We start from the raw sequence: 25,607 nt of genomic DNA, 5'->3' as shown, positions 1-25,607 counted from the left end.
TGAATATGTGACCTCTGCATTTTCCTTTATCCTAGCTGTTGGTATTGAGGGTCTTCAAAACTCATACCAGGTCTGTCTTCTTCCCTTTGTCTGCATATCCCCCCTCCCCAGGTGATCTCATCTGGTCCCATAGTGATAAATACCACTTATGTGCTGATGATTCCAAAACATTCTTGCATTATACTTCTTCCTGAGCATGAAACTAGAAAACTCATCTTCCTGTTGGTCCTATATTAAATGACAAATAACTAACTTGAGTCCCCTGTCCCTTGCCCAAATCTGTTCTCCCAGTCTTTCTCAATTTAGTTTATGCCTCCATCATCCATTCTTTAGTTCATGCCAAACTCTAGCAGCTGAGCTTGATGTGTCTGTTTCCCTTAATTCCTACATCCAATCTATCAGTAATTGCTGCCATTTCTTCCTTCACTTTTTTTTTTCTTTTCAAATTGGTTCATCTCCATCCTTTTCCACTGCTACCATCCTGGTCCCTGCCACCATGATTTCTCACCTGAACTCTCAAGATCCTCCTAAAAGGTAGCCTCGCCTTTACTCTTGGCACCCCGTAATCCGTTATTCACATGGACTTTTATAAATGTAAATCATATTGTGTCACCCCTTGCTCAAACCTTTTAAACATTTTCAAATGATTTTGGAATAAAGTCTGAACTCTGTACTCCGGACCACTTATAAAGTACTGTGGTCTGCCTCCTGCCTACTCTCTGAAAGCACAACCTCCATTCTGACGGGCTGCAGTCTCTTGGGCTTCTTTTGGTTTGAAAGCCCAAGGCCTGATAGCCTATTCCAATCTCAGAGAATTTGCATTTTCTACTTTTTCTACCTGGAATGCTCTGCCTCTGGTTTTTGATATGACTTTCTCCCACTCATTATTCAGATCTCAGGCTGATGTCCTTGCTTAACGAGCACCTCCCACACTAGTCCTCAATGGCGAATGAACGCCATTGAGCTCACTGCCCCCTCAGTGCTCTTTCACAGTCTTTTTTCCCTTAAAAACACTTTTTTTTTTTTTTTTTGAGCCCGAGTCTCACTCTGTCACCCAGGCTGGAGTGCAGTGGCGCAATATTGGCTCTCTGCAATCTCTGTCTCCTGGGTTCAAGTGATTATCCTGCCTCAGCCTCCCAAGCAGCTGGGGCTACAGGCATGAGACACCAGGTCTGGCTAATTTTCGAATTTTTAGTAGAGACAGGGTTTCACCATGTTGGCCAGGCTGGTCTTGAACTCCTGACTCAAGTGATCTGCTACTCTTGGCCTCCCAAAGTGCTGAGATTTTAGATGTGAGCCACTGTGCCTTGCCAAAAAGAACTTTTATATTTATTATTTATATGTACATTTGTTTTCATTTATTTATTCAATTATGTACGTAAGCCAAATAATGAGTTATAAGAAAAAAGGCCGAAGTTCAAGAAGCTTTATTTTGGAACACACTTTGATTTTAATATATTCTGGGAAGTCTATAAGATGCTGTTACTATATGCATCTTTTAGAATAAGGTATTCTGTTTATACAGAAACATTTAAATGAAGCATTAACTATCTAATCAGCTTTTCAGTGCTTCAATACTTTAAGCTATTAGGACCCTTTGTTAATGACTGTGATAAAAGTCAAAGCAAAATGAGGATATAAAGATAATCACATGCAGATTTTTGCACATTTAAAGTCTGACAGCATAATTGACAACATTTTTCAGGATAAAGTAAGAAGTAATTGTTCATAACCCATGTAATACTGGAGAAGAAAATTTGAAAATTTAAAACTTTATAATTTACCTCTCTGTGCTGAAGAAACCAAAAAAAAAAAAAAAAAAAAAAGAGAACAAAAAGCCTTGTATAAAAGTGTTCATTATTTTTTGCTAGCAATATTATTAGTCATAGATAATCATGAAATCATTCTGAACAAATATAGTCATCTACAAAGAAAATATATTTGTGTCATATATCTTGTAATGTATAAAGGCTACATTACACATATCTTTGACTTACATGTCTTTCCTTTCACCTGCTCTTTCTCTACCCTTCAGTAACTCTGAGCCAAAAAGACAAACATAATTTCCAATGCTTTCCAGGAACAAGCTAAAGCAGGGAGGGAAGCAACATTTCAAATAGACTCAGCTAGAAGTGGAAATCTCCTCTCTTCAAGGGTATATTTTCAAAGCGTTTTTAATTTGAACTTTCAATCCCTCTTTAGAAATAAGATAGGACTCTTTGTTCCTACTTTTTTACTGAGTCTCCGTTCTTGACTGTAGTAAAATGCTTCTTGTTCTAACATACTTCATTCGTTTTATACTTGATGGATTACGGCCTTTCTGGGTTTTCCAAATCCAAAATGTCTGTTTTTCTTTTGAGTCGACAGTGTTTGGAAAAGGTAGGCAGAATTCTTATTTAACTTATTTTGTTCAATACACTCCACAGCACAATCCCCAAGCATGTGAAAAATTACTCCACCCACCTTAGATGTGGTGATTAGTCACTGACTAACAGTGAAGTCAAGTAACCAACATGTTGAATTAAGCCAAGATTAAAATGGTACCATTTGTACTGACTACTTGATAATCATTCTTGAAGGCAGACAAGTCTAGGGGTAGTGTACTGTGACAACACAAAATACACAAAATATTTTTGAAGTAATTTTATTTTGAATAATTTCCTATGTTTTTAATGTTTTCATTGGAAATAAGAATATTTCTTTTAAAAAGATTTCATTTCTCCCCTTGATACTATTAGTGTGATAACCTCTTGATTGAATATTTTAATTTGTTAGCATTTTGGTGTTTGTATTCCAAAAGACTCTTCTAAAATGGTAATTTTCCACTTTCCACTTAAAATAAAGAACATAATCAATAAAGAATCTAAAACTATTATTTATTGATATTTGGTAAAATCAGAGCATCATCGTGTTGAAATCACTGTAACACTAAGCCATTAAGCTATAGTTAGTTCTTTAGCTGAGTCAAGGTTCTTGCAGAGCTGCAACCAAAGAGAAAGCCTTTACTATTTAATAGGGTTTTCTTGGTATTTGGGAGAGTTTCCAAATAATCATTGGCTTCACACATACTATGCTGATTACAGCACAAAGGATGACACAGGGAAAGCAATGTCTGTTTAGTATGAATTTGTTGCTACCTGCAAAGATTATTCAATACAAGCTTTTATACCTGGAAATATTATAGAACAATACTGCTTTAATAGTTCACAGAATAACATAGAATTCAGCATTCTAGATTTTTCAATATCAAGTTTAGAAATATTCTTAAAATGTATTTTATGAGTTCAGCTCTATTAAGTGGTTAAACATTTAATGGATATGGTTCAAAGTTCTAAATAGTAAGCTCTTTTAGTTTGTTAACTAATTACTCTTTTCTCCACATTTGCACCTTCATTTAACACTTATTTTATTTTTTCTTGCTTGCTTGTTGCCTTGGTAATATTGTCAGTAAGCACACTGAAGAGATGGTTTATATTTCCACGGAGAATAACCCAGTGTTTTGCATGGAGATGGCCAATGTTCAGCAAACGGCTGAATTCTGTTTTCTCAAAAGGACACACAAATGCAAAGAAGACTAGGACATGGGCTAGCAATTATGCATACTGACAGAAGCAAAGTTGGTAAGAAAATATATATTTCTGTTACCATGATTAATAACTCTTTATTCTTAGTAATGACTGTCTCTCTCACTAGACTATAAGCTGTTGAAGGCAGACACTGTATGTTTTGTCATCATATTCCTAATGTCTCCACATAAGTGCCTAACACATTTGTTGAATAAATAAGTTGTCTATGGGTGTATATGCATGGGTGCAATATATGAGTATTTTTACATATGTATGTATATTCCTACATATATACTTTTGTTCTTTACTTTTAAGCTCATTTATTGTATTAATATGGTGATATTCTAAGTTTGATCAAATGGCAAGTCTATGTTTAATGCGGTAGGTTCTTATTATCATTTTTGGTTTCATGCCCTCTGGTAAATTGATAAGAAATTTTAGATTTAGTTATCTAATATGGATGGTGTGCTAATTTTTATAATTCCATGATGGAATTCTCTGATGTTTTATAGCTATTGGTTTTTAGACAGAATTATTAACTCTCTCTCTTTCTCTCTCTCTCTCTATATATAAATACACACACACACACACACACACACACACACACACACACACACATATTTCCCCCTATGATTTATGAAATATTTGCAGAATTTTTCCTGGTATTTGTAGATTTTGCATTGGTGACTGCAAATAAGATATTCTGCCTCAAAAAGACAAAAATAAATTGATTTAACTTTTCCAAACAGACTCAGAGAGTTCAAATAAGTTTTAGGTGGGAGAGAGAAAATTAAGACTGAGTAACACATATCCAGTTCTTCCATAAAACTTTGGCTGTGCAGATGGTTTGTGATCATACATTATTAAATTCACCTCCTCCTTGTGATACATTTTATGCCACCAAATCCCAACTCTGCAATTATTACATAAGGAACAGTATAGCATTGCAGTGACCAAATGTAAATCCAATACTCTTCAAAGCTGCCTACATGCATGAGGAAGATTGCTGCAACCTGTCTTTGGTGGACTCTCATGGAGTATCAGATGCTGCATGTTATGTGGGAGCCATGCACAAGACCAAACAAAATTTGCTACCCAAATTCATAATTCTCTTGTTCATCTGCTGCTTCTCATTCCATCAATTGAAAATATTTTCCTGGGATTTGGAAAGGCTGAACCAAAACTTGATTAGAAAAAATAACTGGATTTTGGTCCTGGATTTATTTAGCAAACATGTATTGATCACCTACTCTGTGCCAGTTATTGGGTTTATGTGACTGGGATACATCAGACAAAGATTCCTGCCTTTGCAAAGCTGTTCAATATTCTTGTGGTAGAGACAGATGACAAACAATTACATAAAAATAAGTAGAGTATACAGCCATTGCTACAGAGAGAAAGAAAAGAAGGGTGAGAGAGATTAGGACACCAGCGTGTGACAGATTGCAGTAGTCAGGATGACTTCATTAAAAAGGTGAGAAATGATCCCAGATTTGACAAAAAGGATGGGGTTAGCCAGATAAATAGACTTTTATCAGCCAGGTAGCCTGGGACAAGCAATGCAAAGCTCTGAATCTTGATTTCTTCATTCGTGAATTGGAGGATTGGTCTAGACCATCTCCACCAAAGTCCTTTTAAGTTCTTAAATTGTGTGAACTATGATATAGCTGATGCCAACATTACGGAGTGAAAGCAGTCATCTAGCTAATGTTCATTAAGTGCATACAATGTGTCATGTGCTGCTAAATGCCAGCGATGTCACAGCATTCAACAAATGCTCATTATGGTAGTGACAATTTAGAAGTATCTCATTACATTCTTCATTCATTTGCTCACTCACTTAATCAACAAACATATATTAAGCACCCACTATGTGCCTGGCACTGCTGTATAGTTGGAGTTAGTTATAAAGCTGAGAGACAATCTGATGAGGGAGGGAGGCATGTTAGCAGGAAGTCCACGTGAAGACTGAGCCAGATCTGAAGAAGGGGAGGCAGGTTCAGGACACACAGCAGGAGGAGGAACAGTGAAGCTGAGAGAGGAGTGTGCACTTCTGCCAGTGGTTCTGGATAGACATTATTATTTTCTACTTACAGACACAAGCTTCTGGCAATTTCTTCTTTAAGCAAACCTACTTGTTTTATTTGTTGACAAAAGTGACCATTACTTTTACTTATTAAATAGAAGGACACAGTTTTCATTTCTGGGATTTCCTCTTGTTCTTCCTTACAAAAATTTAAAGTAGTGGATCTGTGCTCACACAGTAAGTACATTAAGGGAAAATATTATTTGTTTGGAAAGCTTTAGTTTCTACCAGGAAAGTAAAAATGGTCAGATAATGTTTAATGTGACTGGGGAGCCTAGGCACGGTGGCTCACGCCTGTAATTCTAACACTTTGAGAGGCTGAAGTGGGCTGATCACCTGAGGTCAGGAGTTACCAGCCTGGTCAACATTGCAAAACCCCGTCACTACTGAAAATACAAAACTTAGCAGGGCTTGGTGGCAGGCACCTGTAATCCCAGCTACTTAGGAGGCTGAAGTATCAGAGTTGCTTGAACCTGGGAGGCGGAGATTGCAGTGAGCTAAGATTGAGCCATTGTACTCCAGCCTGGGTGAGAGAGCAAGACTCCATCTCAAAAAATAAAAATAAAAATAATATGAATGGGGAAATTTTAAATTGTGAAATTAAAGAAGGCAAAGAAGAGAACTTATAAAATGTTTACTTTATTAGAACTAAAGTGATGATATGGTTCTGTTAACAAATGTACTTCGAAAAGTATGACTTTTTTTGACCAGTATTTGTAGTCTGTTTTCTATTTAAAAATCAATTTTCCATAACAGGGAGGAAGCAATAAACATAATGATAACAACCACCTGGATAAGTATCAGCTCTTGGGAACCAGGTACTGTACTAAACACTTTCCACATATTTTCTCATTTAATTCTCACAAAGCTCTATGGAATAAGCAGGCATTAGGCCCAATTTTACAGATGAGGTAACTGGGATTTGGAGAGATTAAGTAAATTTTCCAAGGTCTAAGCTAACTAGTGGCATTACAGGAAAGACTCAAACTTGTCATCAGAAGACATCTGCTTGAACACCAGATGCAGGAAGCACTGACTCTGACCTTGATGAAGTCAAGCAGTTACATGTTCATCTATTTTGCTTTGTATATTGGTTAATGGGCAAATGGTCATAACATTTCTCTCTTATCTATAAATGTCTTCTAAAAAGTTGTGTTTTAAAGAGTGTATTCTTCATCTCTGAAATTCTACTGGTAGTTGAAAGGCTACACAAAGTTTTTGGACCTGATACAAATATTGTAAATATTATTCTTTCTGTGTGATTTGATACTCCATATAAAACTCTTCCTAATGGTCTCAAGTTTCAAAGGATTTAAAAGTAAAGTAGCCACATTGTGACATGAGGAACAAAATCCATTAGTTTAGAGTATAGAGAGGGTATTAACAGTAGCCCCTCTTCCTGTAGAAGTATTTGAGAAGATAACTATTGCCTACATTGAGCACAGTATGTTATATACAAGCTAATATCTTGATTGCATATTTTTAGTAGACTTTGTGGACAAATGAAGCTTGCTTTCCTGTATGACCAAATTATTTCAATGAAAAATGAAAGGAAATGGATTAGTGCATGTGAACTTTTTATCTAAAGCTAAGTCTTTTTCCATGGGAAGCTGGGAGAGATTTTTTTCATTACCAGAGAAATGTTTTTCACTAGAAACACTTTGCATAGAGGTCTACACTTGCTATTTTCTTTACTGGTCATCTGCTTTTTTCCCCTTCTCTCTGTTTCTCTCTCTCTCTCTTTGTAATATCCAGATTAAACTTTTTTTGTGTGTCTATATATCTATAAAACCTCTCCCAACAACATTATGAGGAGGCCTTCAGAAAAATAATTAACTAACTCATACACGTGGAACTCAAAAATGTATCATTAAAATGTTGAGCATCTGTATCAAGGCAGCCAAGAAGAATTTGAGGATGATTTGCACTATTTTCCCAATATTGTTCAGACCTTGGGAACTTGGTATCTATAAAATAGAAATTTAATCAAAAACAGGAGAGAGTAAAGATGTTTTTACAGTAACATGAATTTTCAACTATTTTCTGTCACTAACAGAAGCTCATACTGCTTATCAGCACCATTCAAGAATCTGAGATTGAGATAGCTAATTTAATCATCTGACTAAATTCTTCAAAAAATTCGTGAGGATTTCAGCTCCCTAAAATTCCTTCTGGGCTATGTTTGATAAATAAAAGTTTTAAATACAAGAAAATATGCAGTATTTCAAGTAAGCAATGAAGCAAGTAAGTAATCTACTTTGTTGATTCTTGTGCTATCTGATTTATTTTTGCATTGTAAAAGACAACTGGAATTACAGAAGGTCACTTGGAAGCAGTTTCTCTGAAGAACTATGGGATTTGAAAATTCAATCTGAATGCTATCATAAAAAATTGTTGGGAAAAAAGTAATGAGAACAGGTATTTGGTTTATGGGCATAATATCATAATCCTATGACTCAAATCACATTTCAGCATTAAATTTCCACAAGCCAAATACAGTTCTATTACTTGAAAGCTCTTTAGCAACTCTTCGAGGCAAGCCTGCACTTTCTAAGAATATGAATTTACAATTAAAATGAAGTGGACTATCAAGCCTTTTTAAAAATGTGGACAGTGTATGCAAATAATCTGGATGATCCTGATATTCTGGGTCAGAAATCCCTTTGCACTAAATTTCAGCAGAGGAGATGGGAATGGAAAGGCTGGAGTAACGGAAGTTTTCCTGCCTGAGATAACTTGAGTATGACTTATAGGAGTAATTTTTCAAATGTTAGTACATTTTAAAAATACTGGTCTCATACTCTGAGTGCAATTTTGATTAAATGGTTTGTACACAGTTTATAATACACCCTTGGTATCTGTCATCTAATAACTTGAAACCACGGCTTAAGTTTCTATTGCATTGGATATAAAACTGGCATTATTAATAATGAGTAGGTATTATTATTTTGGCTGAATTGAATTCTGTCACTAGAAGGTAAAAGGGTATTATTCCTTATTAGAAATTTCTACGTGTAAATATCATATGGTATTTGGGAAACAGCTCTGATTCTACTATATATCACAGAAACAGCTGAGTCAGCAGCTTGCAGAGTAAAATTTATGATTACAATTTCTTTTCTCAGTTCAACAGAGAAAAAAATAAATCTGTTGGAAGCAAACACAACTAAAAGAGATGTGTCTAAAATAGCTGGACATAGACAAATTCAGAATTCTATTTTGGTAGTCATAATACGTACAGGAAAATACTTCTAGACAGATTTACACTATCATTTGACCTTCACAAGTCATACTTTTCACAGTGAATGCAGTTTACTGAGGCTACGCTTTTGACCTTGAAGATATAACTTAGAGTTTTATGTCTTTTGGCAAACTTATCATGCCTCTGGTACCCCGATTGAGTTTATCTAAAATTATCATCATCTGCTTAAACTGTTAAGTTCTATAATTCCTTTTTTAATTATTCAGCATCCAAGGGCAAGGAGAGAACTGCTCCTCTTATTGCATAAGTCTCAGCTTTCTTAATGCAGGATGTCCCTCATCTGAAGCTGGGACTGAGGAAATAGCTGCATCGTACTGCAGCCTCAAATCTTGCTACGGCTCTCAGGCTTAGGATTCAGCTGCGCTGAACAGAAATGTGGAGGGGCAATGTATTGGTCTATAGGAGCTAAAGCTTTCCTGAAGCAGATTATAAGAGGGTAAAGTACTTTTTTCCTGGACAATAGCTTGTCTAATTTTCATTTTATCTATACTGTTTCTCTTAATGATTAAACAGTTACTGTAACAGAATGACCTTATATCCTAAGTTTTACTTCCTATTTTCTCTCTCTGACTTGCATTTAAATGAACTTTATGCCCTCCATTTTACTTGAAGATAGCAACTGCACCTGACAGCCTTGAACGATCACAGCAACTCACTGCAGCTGGACATTCTTAAGCTACTCAACTTTAATTGTCCCCAATTCTTAACTCTACGGTAATGCAATAGTGCTCAAAAGGCAGGGAACACATTTGCCAATTAGCAGAAAGGGAAAGAAAAAGCCAATGCAGCAGAACTAAAATTAAGAAACACTAGCCCAGCATCTCAACTCTAAGTCACTTGAAATTAATTAGGCTTTGGTAAGAGAAGCTGTGTTTCCTTACCTTGGAGGTGAATAACTCTGTCATGATCCAGAGTGTAGTTGTCTGAAAGATGATCAGCCCAGCAGATTGAAATCAGCACCAGAAGAAGTAGACTCTTCATCTTTATAGCCCAAAGAATCTTCTTCACTGCGAGAGCATCACATACAAAGAGGCTTGTGAGATTTGGAGCCCTTTGGAGTGTTGCACTGCACAACTTATTACCGCCTTATCATCATAGAATGGGTCTGTAAAAATATTTAACCCAATCTTTTCAGAAAGTTACTGTAGCTGCCTTTGAGAGCTGAAGACGGCAGCTTTGAACAGTTCCAGCTACCATCATGCAGCCAGAGTCCAAATAGTGTTTAACTCTATCTTTGCAGAACTGTAAATCTAGAAATTTAAAACACTGTAGTTTTGATACAGAGAATTACAGCAAGTAACAAAGAGATGTGGCAAAAACATAAACAGACCCTTAAAAAAATTTAAGCCTCTGAATTTGCAACACAAGTTAATAAAACAGCAATGTGTTATGTCTCTATATGAGTATTTATCACTTGGTCTAATTAGAAATTGAATCTGAAGCCAGAGCAGATAATATTTGCATGAAACTTGACATCATCATTCATTTTACATGTGGCTTCCTAAGCAGGTTAGACTTGCTCGTTCCAAATAGAAAAGAGGACAAAAAAAAAGTGCCCGATTAAGCAGAAGCAGCACATTTGTTAGAGATTCACTTACCATCTTAAATACTGCTTGGGTCTATGGTGAATAGTTGACAATTATGAACAAACTAGGTTAGAGTTGTGCACGCTACCACTGCAGTCATCCTGATTGATTTTTCATTCATTTCAACCTAAAATGCTGACGCACCAACTTAGAGTGCCAGGTAGGGTCTCTGCAGTCAGCAGAGCCACGGTTGCAAGGAACGTCCCTGCCAGCCTCCCAGGGCAATTAGGCAAATGAAAAGCTGAAACAGACAGGGAGGCACAGCTCTGGTCCTAAGTGAAAGAGGCAGAGCCATCACTCGCCTGTCCTTTATCGAAAGACTGATGTCTTAAAAGGGGACATAACCTCTTCCCTCCCAAAAGTTTGTCATTGGAAGGACCAAAAGTGATTCTAATTGATACGAACCTTATAACCTTTGCAGTATTTGGCCAGGCAAGAATTTCAGTGGAGCTTCTCTGTTTTAATGTGGAAGCCGACATGAAAATTAACAAGGACCTTCTTTTTCTCTCATGCACACAGCAGCCTTAACAATACTGGCTATTTTTAAAACTGAAATTGCACAGTACTGGCTTCTCACACTAATTTGTTTTTTCCAAGAAAGCCTGACTGCCTGGAATACTTATTAAAGAGCTCTGAGTCTGTTCCTGGAGGTCCTTGTAGGAGAGCCTCTACTCCAGAACCGAATTCACTTATTCACAGAAATTCTCCAAGTCTCTTCTGAGACTGAAACACATCTCTGCATTTTCCCCTGTGAAGATTTGCACTACTGTGAAGCTGATGGCTTTAGTCTTTCACGTGTGCTTTAAATCCTTTCTTTTTCTTCATTATATCACAGAAAGAAGATAGTAGATAAGCAAACAAATTGCGAATTTTTTTTTGCCCAGGAAACCAAGAATGTTACCTTCAAAATTCTACCTGATTTACTAATCTTATTTTCAGAAGTTCACTTTCTTTTTCCTCTAAGGACTTTTTTGAAATGCTTATTTTTGTTGTTGGTGGTGGTGGTGGTGGTTTGTAGTCACTAACTTTTGTCCAAAAAATTACAGTTTAAGATGTTACCTATTTTCAGCCCAGGATTGTGCTTTGGGTGAACAAATATAAAGGTGGCCTTTTGGAATTTGGAATATAATTGAGATAACTGTAAACACAAATATGAAACAATAGACAAACAGTACTAGAGGTGTGATGTGCTCTCTGCTTGTTTACAGAAATCAGAGAAGGGGGCGCTGTGGAGGAGAGGGTATAAAGAAGGTGTATAATTTAACGATCAAACACAGGAGACATTCTAGATGAGGAGTCAAGATGAGCAAAAGTGGAGAGTTTGCTAAATTAATGTTCACATTAGTGTGGTCATGTATAGTGTAATTTATAGGAAGGTGCATATGATACACACACTAGGTTAGAGTTGTGCATCCTATCACTGCAGCCACCTTGAATTTCATTCATTTAAAAAAATATGACACATCTGTCTATATATCTCCTTTAATTCCACACCATAGTATTTAAAATTATACTACTAAGGGTCCATTCCAATGCGTTAAAGTACTGACCATCCAACAACCTAATTTAAAATTGCAAACATCTTGAGTGCTTGTGAGGGAGTACGGGGAATAAACAAGGATAAAAACACTTTTCATGGAATGTCTACTGCTCGCCAGCACTATGGGCAGCATTTTGTCTGCAATGGCTCATGGATTCCTTAAAACAGTAATGTGAGACAAATATTTCCATTTCTTGGGATACAGACAGTAATCTTGCTGGAAGGCACACATCTAGTAAGTGGCAAAGTCCGTATTTGCCTTCAAGCAAATTTAATTTATTATTTCTTTTGTTGCCTTTTTAAATTCAAGCTTTTAAACTTACAACTACTATGATCTTAAAACTTTGACTTGTGCTATGTATGAACATACACATTTTTCCCAAGGCTTACATATTGAGAAGGCAGTCAGGTGGTATTTTTCTTAACATGATTTGCCCTGCCTCATTAATTATAACACTCTGGTACCGTGACAAAGTCTTGATAAAACCAAATCAAATAACGATTTGGAAGCAATATACCTTATCCAATGTGAAAGAGTAATAGTTTGATAGAAATGCAGACACACATACACAGAGATACACAGAAAGATAGATACATACCATCTTTGAAAAATTCAAGTACGTTGGACATGTGCAGTAGTTTGTGATTAGAGGCCTCTATCAGTGAATACTTTGGAGTACCCTGTGCTGGCATCAATGCAATCCAGGGAGGTGAGAATGGAAATTATCTTTGCTACCCTGGCAAGCACAACAACCATCTCACCAGCAGACAGGAAACTAGAAAAGTATACTTTAGGGTTCCAGTCTTCAGGTGTCTGAGCCATCAGATATACAAAACAAGGTGCTCCACACCAGACTGAGGTCACTGAAGTCAAGGGCTGTGCCAGGGGTCTGTGTGCTGGTCCCAGTAGAAAAGGACAGCTCAGGCATAGTAGGTGGTCATGTGAGTGAATAAATCCGAGTCCTACTTTTTGCATTTTGTAATCATGCCTCCTCTCAATGTCTAGGTATATTAGGTAAAAATTTGCATGTTTTGATATGAGCTAAAATTTAGACCATCTGGGGGACTTTTACACAACCAGCTATTATCAGCTCCTGAATGAGTGCTCTCAGTTCACCTGCAATTCACATATTGAAGGTCTCCTTTCACAGCCTTACAAACCCTGATGCTCAAGCAGCCAGCTACAAGATGAATCCAAACTGAAATGTCTATGTTCATAGTCAAAGACAGATGATAGGAATGTAATTTTACAGTCCTGCTTTCTTGATAATCGAACAACGATTTGGAAGCAATATACCTTATCCAATGTGAAAGAGTAATAGTTTGATAGAAATGCAGACATACTAATATCAACAGTCTAATACCAAGATGGTCAACTGCTATTTCTTAAGTGTCTACTACATTATCATTATCATGATCATGTTAGGTAATGTGGAGATAAAAGCAAATGAAAGGCATGTGTGCTACTTCATGTACCTTGAGAGCTAACACTATGTATTTCCTGAACTGCTATTTCTCAGAAAAACTCAGTTGAGGTAAGTATGTTGTTAGACACATTTTGCGGTTCTAGAAGTAGAGTCTTAGGGTGGTGAGGTACGCAGCATGTACAGCAAGGAGCTGGTAATCTGGGCAGTGTGACCCCAGAGACGCATTCCCAACTACCATTTTCATTGTCCCAGGTCCCCTGATGAGTGCTGTCGGCTCTCTCCTAGCCAGTCTTGCAACCCCTTTAATGCTTCTTGCAAGCTTGAATTTTCCTTGTCATATTGCATAGTTCTGTGAAAGTTCAAGCTACCAAGTCAGCTTAAAAGCTTTTCTGATGCCATGGACTGGATGTCCAGCCAAGACCTTTTCATTGTGGTGAGCCTTCAGTCTGGACATGGGCAGCCTGTTGTTCCCTTACCCTGGGCATGATCCTTTGGCAACCTGACAAGCTAGGAAAAATCATAGATCAGAAGGAAGAAAAGTGAGCTCTATTCCAGATCTCACAACCAGTACATCAGGTCTCAATTTCTTCACCTACAAAATAGAAATAATGACAACGTCTCCCTGGTTTAAAAGTATTCTTGAACAAGTATACAAATCACAAATACTAAGGTATTGTTATTAAGTTGGTAAGGACTGCCTCAAACTTGATTGATTGTTATGGATAAATGTAAGAAAAATAGCAAATCAAGGACATCTCCATCTCAGAGACAGATGAAATCCTCCCATAAATCTGCTATTTGGAATGAGTTCAGGAGTCAATTCCCAGCAGCAGCAGCAGCAGCACTTGGAAACTGCTAGAAAATGGAAATTCTTGGTCCCCTGATACACTGAATCAGAAACTCTGGGGGTGGGGCCCAGCCATCAGCATTTAGCAGTCTCCTTCCCCCTCAGTGATCCTGATGCCTGCTCAAATTTGAGACCCACTGGTCTAAGTTTTTAAGATTACTGGGCGTTCTTCTTCTGGGTGTGGGTTTGAGCTTCTGAGACTTCCCAATTCTTGGAAATAACGCCATGCTTATGTTCATTTTTCCTCTCTCTACTTTTCCTCATTTTTCTTTTTATCTACAGTGCGTGTGTGTGTGTGTGTTTGTGTGTTGTAATTAAAAATGTTACTTTAAAACACTGGAAAGGAATGCATATAACATATTAGTCATTTTCTAAAAATAATAGGCAGATGGCTGAGTATTTTCCTTTTATTTTACAAACTATATTGTTGCTACATTTGTAAGAATTAAGGCGAAAAATGTATAATCAGAACGATTCTCATCCACAAAAGGTTAACAATTTAAACAATATATTTGTCATTATAAACTATTATTTGCCATGGTTTATTTCCTGTAAGGTTAGGATAATTGTCATTTTACTGATGGTCTCGGAAATATCTAACACTGGCTGTGGACTTTGGATGATTTCAGCAGGACTGGCAGTGCAGGTCCCTCAAAGCATCACTCTGGGCCCACTGCTCTTCTCTGAAGCCAATACACTGCTCTTATGGGCTCAATTATCAAAGGGTAGAAAGTGGGTGGAAATGGAGTAGAAAAGAGGAAGAAGATAGAGGAGATTTTAAGAGAGGACAATTAAGAGGAAGAGAAGGTCACTCAAAAATAAAAGGAAGGGCAATAAAAAAGTAGCAAATGTATAATAAATGGTGAATATTTGGCACACTGCCTCTAAGTTTGAAGAAATGAAATGTCACAACAAAATGAATACTGAACTACAATTCTCAGATCCAAGAACTTCTTAACATGGCTTCTCTATGAACAATATTTGTTATGGAGTTTAATGTCAAGTTTTTCTTGCGAAGATTTGGCAGGGTATGGAGAAAAAGATTCAGTGGCAGAAACAGAAATGAGCAAGTCAACCATAGACTTCCCAGTTTTTTATGGGGGCAATATATACCACCATATTTGAGTGATATAAGGACATATATTTCAGTTTAATATTTATTAGGCTTGCCAATGCCTGAAGTTACTGCTAAAGGAATCTCCAAGTATACCTTAGCCACTTGCATAGAAACTGCTTAGATTTAGAGCAAATCATTTAAAATGACTGCTTTTTGGAGTATCACTTAGCTGTGGATGTTTCCACAATTTACTTGCGGTTTCTTTTCTAATTAAAGATCTCAGAAATCTCACTTAATCATGAATTTGTACCATGCGTATAAAACATGGGAGGCTGAACCTAGGATCCTCATGACTCGGAAACCTGCATTCTTAAATGTACAAATAATTTATATTCCATTTTCTCCTCCATGTTTTGAAATCAGCCTATTTCTATCCTGTTTTTCCCCCAAATTTTTTATTCTCTTTCTAAGCTTTTTCTGTTTTACTTTCTTGATTTTATTTATCCATCCATCACCTCCAAATCTTTCTCACCCACTCTTACATAATTTATTCTTTTCTCTTTTCTCTATATTTCATATTTATTACATTATTTGATATTTGATGTGGTCATAGGATTATTTATCATCGAACCAGGCACAGAGTAAGTAGGATAACTACTTACAACTATACTAGGAAAACAGTAACATGTAAATTGGAGCTATCCTGGGGAGTTGGGGAAATACGGCAATGGGTACAACGGAGGAAAGGTAGAATTTAGTTTCATTTCTTCATCTACCCCTTTTTAGCTGTGTGACCCTTGAATAAGTGATTCAACTGCTTTAAGGTCAAGTATTTTTTATCTGTCAATTAAAAGAGTTGACGCCAAATATTCAAGCTCCATGTTAGTTGTTACGATTATGATTTAATTTTTTCTTACTGGAGATATCAGATTGTATATTCTACTTATGTTGCATTTTAGGACTGTCCTCATTAGCAAATAAATTCGTGGATTTTTAAAGGGATAATATCAATAATGCTTGTTTAAGTAGCAATTCAATTTACTTCCTGTTTTTGGCTGTTGCTCTTTGCTAGCTCTCTCTCAGAGAATATTGACAGAGTTTGAGACAAACTCAGCACCTTTTCACCTAATCGAAGTGCATTTGCTCAGGCTGCTCACTGGCCCCTTAGAACCTGCTTTAGATAATCCTTGAGATGGGGGTTAGACTTCTCCAAAACCAGCTTTTTAAGTGGATTCTGCAGTTGTTTTGTTTATTTATTGATTTTCTAAAACAAATATAAAAGTCCTATCTGAGCAAAAGCACACATCGTTTTTTGTGTTTATAATGTTCATGTCCACAGCCTTTAAGCAAATATTTAGGATATATGGGGAAAGTAGTACACAGATATATTAATAAATGTAGGGATCACGTATTTCTTGTCTCTGAGTAACTAAAAGTCTAGAATACCTATAGATAATATTTAGCATGTTTCTGTAGGTATTCTCACTATCTACTAAAAAATTTTTCAGTTACATGAGATTTCATATAGGTTTTTATGGGCATGTGTTCCATAATTAATAGCCTGTTTCTGGACCAGATAGTAGAGGAAGTCAATAAATAAATATTAAGCAATACATTTTGATGATGATGGTGACATTAAAAGGAAATAAACCTCTTATCTTCCCCTGTGTTTATCTCTGAAAAACTGATCCTATTTTTTATGCCCTAAAATCATAATTTTGCCAAAGAACACTAAAAACTAGACAACCAATATGAATATTACATTGTGATGCTATTAAAAATGCATCCTCCATAGGCTGCAGTAGAAAACATCTATGTTCTATCATTGTACATAAAGATCATCAAAAATAAAATTACCTCATGAACAATTCTTAAAAGACAATTAAATCTGTCAGAATATAAATAAGTAATGTTGCCACTTCTCATGCTAACTCATAATTTCTTTGTGGTTTAATATGCTAAATGCTACCATGGTATATTTGCTTTATAATAAATACTCTTTAATGGATATGCTTGTTAGACATACTCATATAGGAAAGATATCATTTTACAGATTCACTCATTCTTGATTCTATGATAAAAAATCTGATCAATAACAAAGCATTGTATTAAATAACATAAAGTTCGACCTTGAAAATATTTTTCTTAATGTGTAAAATCAAATGACTCATTATTATGATCAGTAATAGTAAATGAATTTTGAACATTGACAAAGAATTTGGCACTAAATTAAGGACTTTACAAAGGTATACATGACTTATTCCCTAGTGAATTTGAATTTAAATAGAATGAACCTAAACAGAGGCATTTTAAATTGATCAGAAGGCCCCTTGTAACCAATTATGTATAATTTTGTCTGGAACACTCTAAAGGAATGTTCTGGGAATTATCAACAGCTTAGATTGCTATCTCATTGTTTCTTATCAAGCACAAATAAAATATGGACAAAAACAAATAAAACAACTTTCATTTAAAATTATTGTTTTACATCATTTTATTTTAATTAATTAATTAATTAATTAATTATTTGAGACAAGGTCTGTCTCTGTCACCAAGGCTGGAGTGCAATGGTGTGATCACAGCTCACTGCAACCTCGACCTCCTGGGCTCAAGTGATTCTTTCACCTCAGCTCTCCAAATAGCTGGGACCACCGTCACGTGCCACCACACCAGGATGATTTTTGACTTTTTGTGGAGAGGAGGTCTCCTTATTTGCCCACGCTATACATCATTTGAAATATATAGAATAACTCTCCTCTTCATATTATAATGTACAAATAAAATTGAGAATTTTTAGGAAATTTAGAATTGGCCAGGCGCAGTGGAGGAAATTTAGAATTTAGAATTTTTAGGACGGCTTTTAAATGTAGGTTATATAAAAATGAGTTTAGACTCTTGTGCTCTCATGCACACAACTAAATGAATACAAACCTCTTTGTTACAGGTTTTATAATTTGAAACAAGAGTTTTTAAAATAAGATTTCTAGCACTAGGGTTTTACAGGTAGGAAATTGATCATTACATCAGTTTCAACTAAATGCATTTGAAAGTGTTTCTAATTGAGACAACAAAACAATATTTTAAGACTCAATTTCATTACAATTTTTAATCTCTTTAAAAGTTCAAAATTTCAACAGCTGTCAGTTAAACATTATATTAACATTGGATCTAAAAATACAACTGCAAAACATCTACATGACAGCTTTGGTGCCATCACAAATGTGGCAGTAACAAGTTCTCTACATATTGCAAAAACACTAAGCTCACCACTGCATCCCATGTGTCATTCTAAAGTAGTTAATAAACAACAAGAATCAGGCAACTCACAGATATTTTAAATGATGACCAGACTCTGAGAAGGCATAGAAAGATTTTAAAATATGGGTCAATTCTGATTTTTGACTACATACAATGAAAAGTTTTATGATCATTGATTTACTGTGGTACCTAGTTATACTAATTCATAATAAAAATAAAAATAATATATTAATAGTTTTTAGCAGCAGAAACGTCTATTCTCTCCAATGTACTTCATGCAGTCAGTCCTCATCTCTGTTGGCTGCCTCTTTTCATGTATCTTCCAAAATCCTTAAGAAAGTTTACTATTTGTCCCCATCCTACGTCAAAACATGACCTCATCAGAATTCAGTTCATTGATTTATAAGTAACAAAGTGTGTTCTAGCCAAAAGGGCTGTGTCTACACAGCTCAAAAAAGGGAAAATACAATATCTTCCAATTAATTTAGCAAATATTGACAACAAAGCTCATTAAATTGAGTTTCCAAATTGGCTTTGTGATGCAGGATATAGCTCAATAATTCATCCTAATAGGTTTTTAAATTATAGTGATCTTTGAAGGTGTTTTTTAAGCTTTTAAAACTAAATAATTCTCATTTACAACTTCTTTGGCTGAGGAATTTGTTCATCCTGAAAACACATGAAATCATTTAACCAACTTTCTTCACAGGCATGGAATCTTAGCTAGAAACTACTACTCAAGACTTCAAAAATATCTACATAATTTGTAGCTTTCTTTTACGAAGAACAATGACATTTAAAACTTTCACGTAAGTATAAAAGCTTGCCATTGACTCAGAACTAAATAATCATAGATGAGCAAAATAGGTAACAATATGGGCACTATTGTCCTAAGAATGAGGGAAGCTGGGTATAAAAAGTCTCAGGTTTTACATTATTCTAAATACTACAAAATTATCAGCTCCACACCTCTCTCACAGATCCTCCCTTTCAACCTGGCCTCCAAATTCCCATCATTACAGTTACCAATACAAAGTTCCCCAAGGTTGTTTCCATTTCAAACGTGCTCATGGTTTTGTGGAGTATTATAGCAGTGAGGGCAGTGTAGAGGTGGCAGGGTTCCTGGGTGAGTACTAACAAAGTTAAGAGGAAATGAGCAGCTACAAAGAACTAAGCTTCTCTCTTCCATAATTTTCATAGAAAGCCATGGTAGTGCCATGAGCAATTACATAAAAGACTCAAATTCTCATCAGTGTTGGACAAATGACAGTTGAGGATAATGTGCCTGCAGTTGAGGATAATGTGACCTTTGAATAATCTCTTATACCTCATTAACTTTAGCAGATACACAGATACATTTAGATCTGGATGATGAAGTGTAATCCTAAAAATACAGAACCTGGAAAGCAAGGGAAGTGGTGACATTACGCACTTCAGAAAGGAACTGGTATTTAAAAATTGTGGAAAAACCTCACATACACAGCTGCCAGTCATCACCCTCAGAGGTTAGTAATAACTGCACACCTCAAAATAAGTCTTAGTGAGCACAGTACTGCAAATACTGAGAGAATACTGACCATATAAATGTCATGGGAAATATAACGTAGATCTGAGATGGACTTCTAAAAGTGTGCATTCTCAGCAGGCAATTGTTTAAAAAACAGGCCCCCTACTGCCGAGAAGCAAACAGAAAAGAACAGGAACAAAACAAAGAGGGAGAAGCAGACTGCGGGGAGGAGGAGGGGGCAGAAGGAGGAGGAAGATAGCAACTGAAAAGAGGTCAAGGAGTAGTGTTTTTTAGTGGTAATGAACATCTACGAAGAGACCAGCAGCACGTCCCTTGAGAATGGGAGCAATGACTTGAAGGATAGGCATTACAATAGGGAAAAAAACCACCAGATATGCAAGTAAACAATCTGAGCATATCCAAAGAGAGAAATTCCAGCCTTATATATCTCAGGGGTGCCTAAATTATGTGCTGTGCCATATGAAGCTGTCATTCAAAAAATTATCCATTGAGAATCCATCTTATACCTGGCAAGTAGAAATAAGGCTCAGCTTCAGATCCCAAAGCAGTTACCCTCAAGAGAGGTTGGGAAGCAATATAAAAGAACAGGGTGGCAAGTACATAGAGGCATAGTCAGGATACTATTGGAAAAAGAGGAGGGGCTCTCCAGCATGCAGTCGGAATGGTGTCCACTGAAACTGTGCAGAGTGGGAGACTCAGCAGGCACCTAACCCAGCCTGGCTGGCGGGATATAGAAACTGTTTCAGAAAGGTGATCATTCAACTGTACTGAAAGACAAAGAGGAGATAGAGAAGAGGGGAAGGGTTTGCTGCTTAATCAAATGAACTGTGAGGGAGCTTGGCCTGCTTGTGTGACCGCATGGAGCTCGTGTAATTGGAGAGTGGGGTGATTATAGTAGAGTGGCTGGAGGTGAGATTGGACAGGGAGTCAGGGGCAAGACAAAAAAGCCTTGAACATAAAATTAATGAGAACTTTCCCTAGTGCAATCAGGCCTTCTAACCAGTGCGACACCACTGCAGGTTACTTACCTTACCTTTACATACCTCATAAGAAGATATAACTGTGTACAAAGTACACAGTACAAAGAGGGAGCTTCTCAATCTGCCATGCATACTCTGTTTACTAGGGAAGATGCATGTGGAGCACACTTTTAAAAGACTTTCCATTTTTTATAGAAATAAAATGTAAAGATTTCAAAATACAATGGGTTAGCCTTTAGCTACTAGATTCTCACTTATTCTTTAGTAAGGGCATACTAACATAGCTATTGTTATAAATTCAATGATCAGTGTAATCATTTATACATCTAATACCCATTTTCATAATGGGTTATATCAAAAGATTGTCAAGCCACATACTTTAAAATGGTACTGGAAAAATGGTATGGGATTTGATAGCAGAAGCCAGCTCATCGTCTGCATGTATAACTACTAGAATGCAAGCTCCAAGAAGGTAGAAACTATGTTTACCGCTGTGTCCTCTGACACACAGTAGAAGCTCAGGGATGCTATGTATGCATCTGTGACTTTGCACTGCACACTGCAGGATAGATGGAAGCCCCCAGAATTATACAGTATACAACCTGCGCAACCATATGCTGCAGACTTCTAGATATTGTTCAGTACACAACCTGTACAACCATATGCGGAAGACTTCTAGATATTAGACATCACACACACACACACACACACACACCACTTATTGACTAAATCATCACATTTCATACAAATGTAAAAAAATCATTTGATTCTCAAACTATTAATGAAGCATCTAAAACAGTTTGACCCCATGCTAATATTACAAAAGTGTAAACTTCCTGAGGACAAGGACCACATTTTATTAGTCTTTATACTCCTGGATTTATTAGTCTTAATCTTGAGTTTTCAGTGAGTGTTCAATGAATGAATAAGGAGACTGGCATTTCTGTAGTTCTAAACATAGCTGTATATGACCGTGAACTAGAGGTAACTGGAATTATCTGAAGTATTTACTAAGGGAATTCAGTTACTCTATTATTGGAGTTGATTGGTGTGACCTTTTCTCTCTTGTCGGTGCCTCGATCTGAACTTGTCAAGGGCAAATCTTCCAAATATGTGCTGCTTATTTGAAGCATAAGATAGAAAAGGGCCATTTTTGGCCAAGAACATATGACTATCTATACTTTCTTGCAATTATTTCCACACAAGTTCTTGAAGTCCATTTGTAGGAGAACATAAAGCATATGGGTTTTTGATTTTCACCATCATTTCCTACTCCATTTCTCTACCCTGGCACACTGGAGATTATTTGAAATTGTACTATCACCAATGACAGAGCCAAAACAACAATTAGAGATATAAAATGTAGCAAATAGAAAAAAAAAACAACAAAGGAAAGGTCAAGACTTGAGGCCAAATTACCAATCTCATTTCCTCCTACGTGCTAATTTAAAATTTGCTTAAGGATTGTCCCCTTTGATCCACTCCTGGCATAATTAGCCTACCTGTCTTAAAAAGAGAAAATTATGACAGGTAAAACAATGAACAGCTGTTGCTAGAGGTGAAAAGGTAGAAGAGGGAACAAGACCAGCCTGTCAAATAGAATCAGTTCTAGTGAGGCTTTCTGAATTCTGCTTGTCCTTTCTTGCCAGGCTTATGGAAACTTCCTTTGTCTTGGTTGAGAGACAAAAATAGTGAAATCTACATATGTTCATTCTTATCTTAGTTGGCAATAGGAATAGCAACAATAAAGTAAGAAGGATCAATGTTGCTAGTTTTCAGGTAGTATGTTCTAGTGATGAACTAATTCAGAGACAACCATGCCACCTCTTCATTCTGTTAATGCTGACTAAAAGTGTTATACATCAAATTCAATGCACACACACACATGCGCCTCATCCCCTTCACCGTCCAGCCCCCAGCACCTGCCGTCCACCTGCCATTTTGGAGACAGCAAGTGAATTTAGGGAAGTTCTCTAAATCCGCACTGCTGGGCCAATGGGTGGGAGTAGACAGTACAGCAGGTGGGGTGCAAAGTGACAGAAAACAAAAGAAGATCACTTAAATTTCAGGGAGTTCAAGAGCAGGATGAGGTTTATTTCCTCTACATCTGGAAGGGTGTGTTGTTTTTTCATTCCTGAATTTCAAGGGAAGAATTTTCATTCTGTAAAAATGCCATTGTTAAAAATAAACAACAATAACAGCAGTTAATAGGCGGAACTGACTGTTTGAAAGTGAAGGTGACACGTATTTTGGAATATAGAACAAGAGGAAATGCCCTCAAAAATTACAAATATGTAAAACAAAACTGGTATAAGGAAGAGCAAGTGGTATTTATAAAGCAAATCCCTCCCCAAAACCCACAGGAAATAAGGAAAAGAAAATGATTCATTTAATTTCAGTGCTGGCGCAGTCAAAATCAATTTATAAAAACTGCAAAAAATGGCCAATTTTCTCTCAGTATGTAGTGAATGGCCTAAGGACACATCTGCCATTCCTCTCATGGAGGAGAATAAAGTAGTCTTCAGTTAGGAACCTCTTGACCACAATTTGCATTTTCTAGTGATAGTTTAGGAAGGTCTTTTCAAAATAAGCCTGTCAGCAAGAGAATAAATTTCTGTTCAGGCGTATGCATAAACAATATAAATAGCTACTTGCTGGCATCATATTCAAAACATTCATTCGACAGTGTTTTAGGAGCAAGTACATAAAATGCAATCTGTGTCCCCAAATATTTCTCACTATTATAGCATCTAAACAAAGAATAACCACTTTAAATCTCAATCTCAGCATTTGGTGTCACACTAAGTGATTAGATACTCAACTTTGCTAATTAGAATGCAACTTACTTGATGAGAGCAATGTCCACATTGTATTATTAATCCTTGTATCTCCAACACATATGCTGAAAAAATTTCTTCATAACTATTTTGCAAGTTATATCTGTTAATTGTAATGTTTTGACATATTCTATTCCTTCATTTATATATTGGGGGGAAAATGAGAGTATCAGAAAGATGGAATATACCTTTGATTTTTGCTCTTTGGTGTTAAAATATTTAAATACTGGAAATGCATTTATATAGAACATTCTGAGTTATTGTTCGTGTACTGAAACATCAAAAGGCTGTTTTTACTCTCTTGGTTTTCTTAAGATACAAGCATTGGATAGACAAGAATTTCTATGACACAAAATAGGCCAACTGGGATGAGGCAAATTTGCTTTCACATCTGCCCATTGCTTCCTTTGTCTCAATCTCTGTCTTTTCTCTTTTTAGAACACTCTGGTATCGAGGACTTTCTAGCTACTCATGCATATACACTTCCAGGATTTCTTGTCAGACCGAAGTGTTAGCTTCTTCCTGACCCTCTCCCATTGAAACCATCATTTTCTTTCCCTTTAGTCTTCTAATACTCTCTTGCTTCTCCACTAATGCCTTTGACTTAAAGGTTTATTTTCTGTAGTGTACATTTTAGTTATGGGGGAACTATTTTGTCCAAGGAGACATCCCAGTGATCACTGACACACCATCCACTTTGGCTACCTCTCATGAGGCACCAGGCTCCACATATCTCGATGTAGCAGCAGAGCTCCTGCCATTCTCTATTTAGTTCTCTTCACATGTTAAACTTTTCAATACCCACAATAGATCTGGCATGAGCTGACTGGCACAGTCCCCACTTTAAGAAGTCCTCATTCTCAATCGTAAAATGAAGTTGCTTCAAAATACTAGCGTAATTGCCAAATCAAATTCTTTCCAATAATTAAACGCACATGAAAAGCAAATGGATGTTGACCTCTTTTGTGGGCATTCACAATTTTGGAAAATTTCCTGTGCTAGTATTTGCCAAATGCAGCTTTTGATTCTTTTTTTTTTTTTTTAAATTAGGAGAATGGGTATTTGAGGAAAGCTTATTTAAATGGAAGACATTAATAGAGACTGAAGAGAGAAGACACAATAACTCTAGAAAACGATGCATTCAGGGCAACGGTAGACAGAAAAAGAACTCTTCTATCACCCTCTGCTATGTACAGTGAGAAAGAGCTACTAAAAATTCCTCTAATAAAGCCATAAACAAAGAAAACTAAACTGAAGACCATGTCAATATTCATTTGCCAACAATGACCATTTGGTCCATATTTGATGAGGCTGAGCAGAACCATGGGAACTTAAATTCAAGGCTCGGTGTTGAGGCTTAAGTACAATTCTTAGTACATGCATTGTATTTGCATAGGCAAAATGCCATTTAGAATGAACTTGCCTGGAAGGATTCACAAAGCCGACAATAGGCACATGGTCTACCTTATTTAAATTTACTCAGTTCAATGGCCAATCAATCCCACATATTAAGCTCCTGTTTGTAGGAAATTTCCATTTTTCATGATAAAATTATTTTGACTATCCTTCCTGTTCGGAAGAGTGGGGCGAGGAGGGTTATGGATCAGTGGATTTAGCTAATACCAAAGTTGAA

General features: G+C 36.4%; 1 protein-coding gene across 4 annotated transcripts in view; it reads right to left on the bottom strand.

Moving 5' to 3' along the window:
• LOC105475037 (hyaluronan and proteoglycan link protein 1) overlaps positions 1 to 25,607 on the bottom strand; it is an 82,414-nt gene that overhangs the window by 23,267 nt on the left and 33,540 nt on the right. The window contains exons 1-2 of one of the 4 annotated variants that reach the window (XM_011729976.3): positions 10,906 to 11,010; positions 9,796 to 9,921 (exon numbers count right to left, since the gene is read on the bottom strand). In XM_011729976.3, coding sequence (XP_011728278.1) covers positions 9,796 to 9,895 — 100 coding nt within the window. In that variant the 5' untranslated portion in view covers positions 9,896 to 9,921; positions 10,906 to 11,010. Of the gene's footprint in view, positions 1 to 9,795; positions 10,183 to 10,512; positions 10,766 to 10,905; positions 11,011 to 25,607 lie in introns of those variants that run through there. The other 3 variants (XM_011729974.3, XM_071098706.1, XM_024790765.2) reach the window with 3 other exon arrangements.

Source organism: Macaca nemestrina, chromosome 6 (assembly GCF_043159975.1).
Source record: "Macaca nemestrina isolate mMacNem1 chromosome 6, mMacNem.hap1, whole genome shotgun sequence".
In the NCBI taxonomy this organism is placed as follows: Eukaryota; Metazoa; Chordata; class Mammalia; order Primates; family Cercopithecidae; genus Macaca; species Macaca nemestrina.
This window is presented reverse-complemented; position numbering and strand designations above follow the sequence as displayed.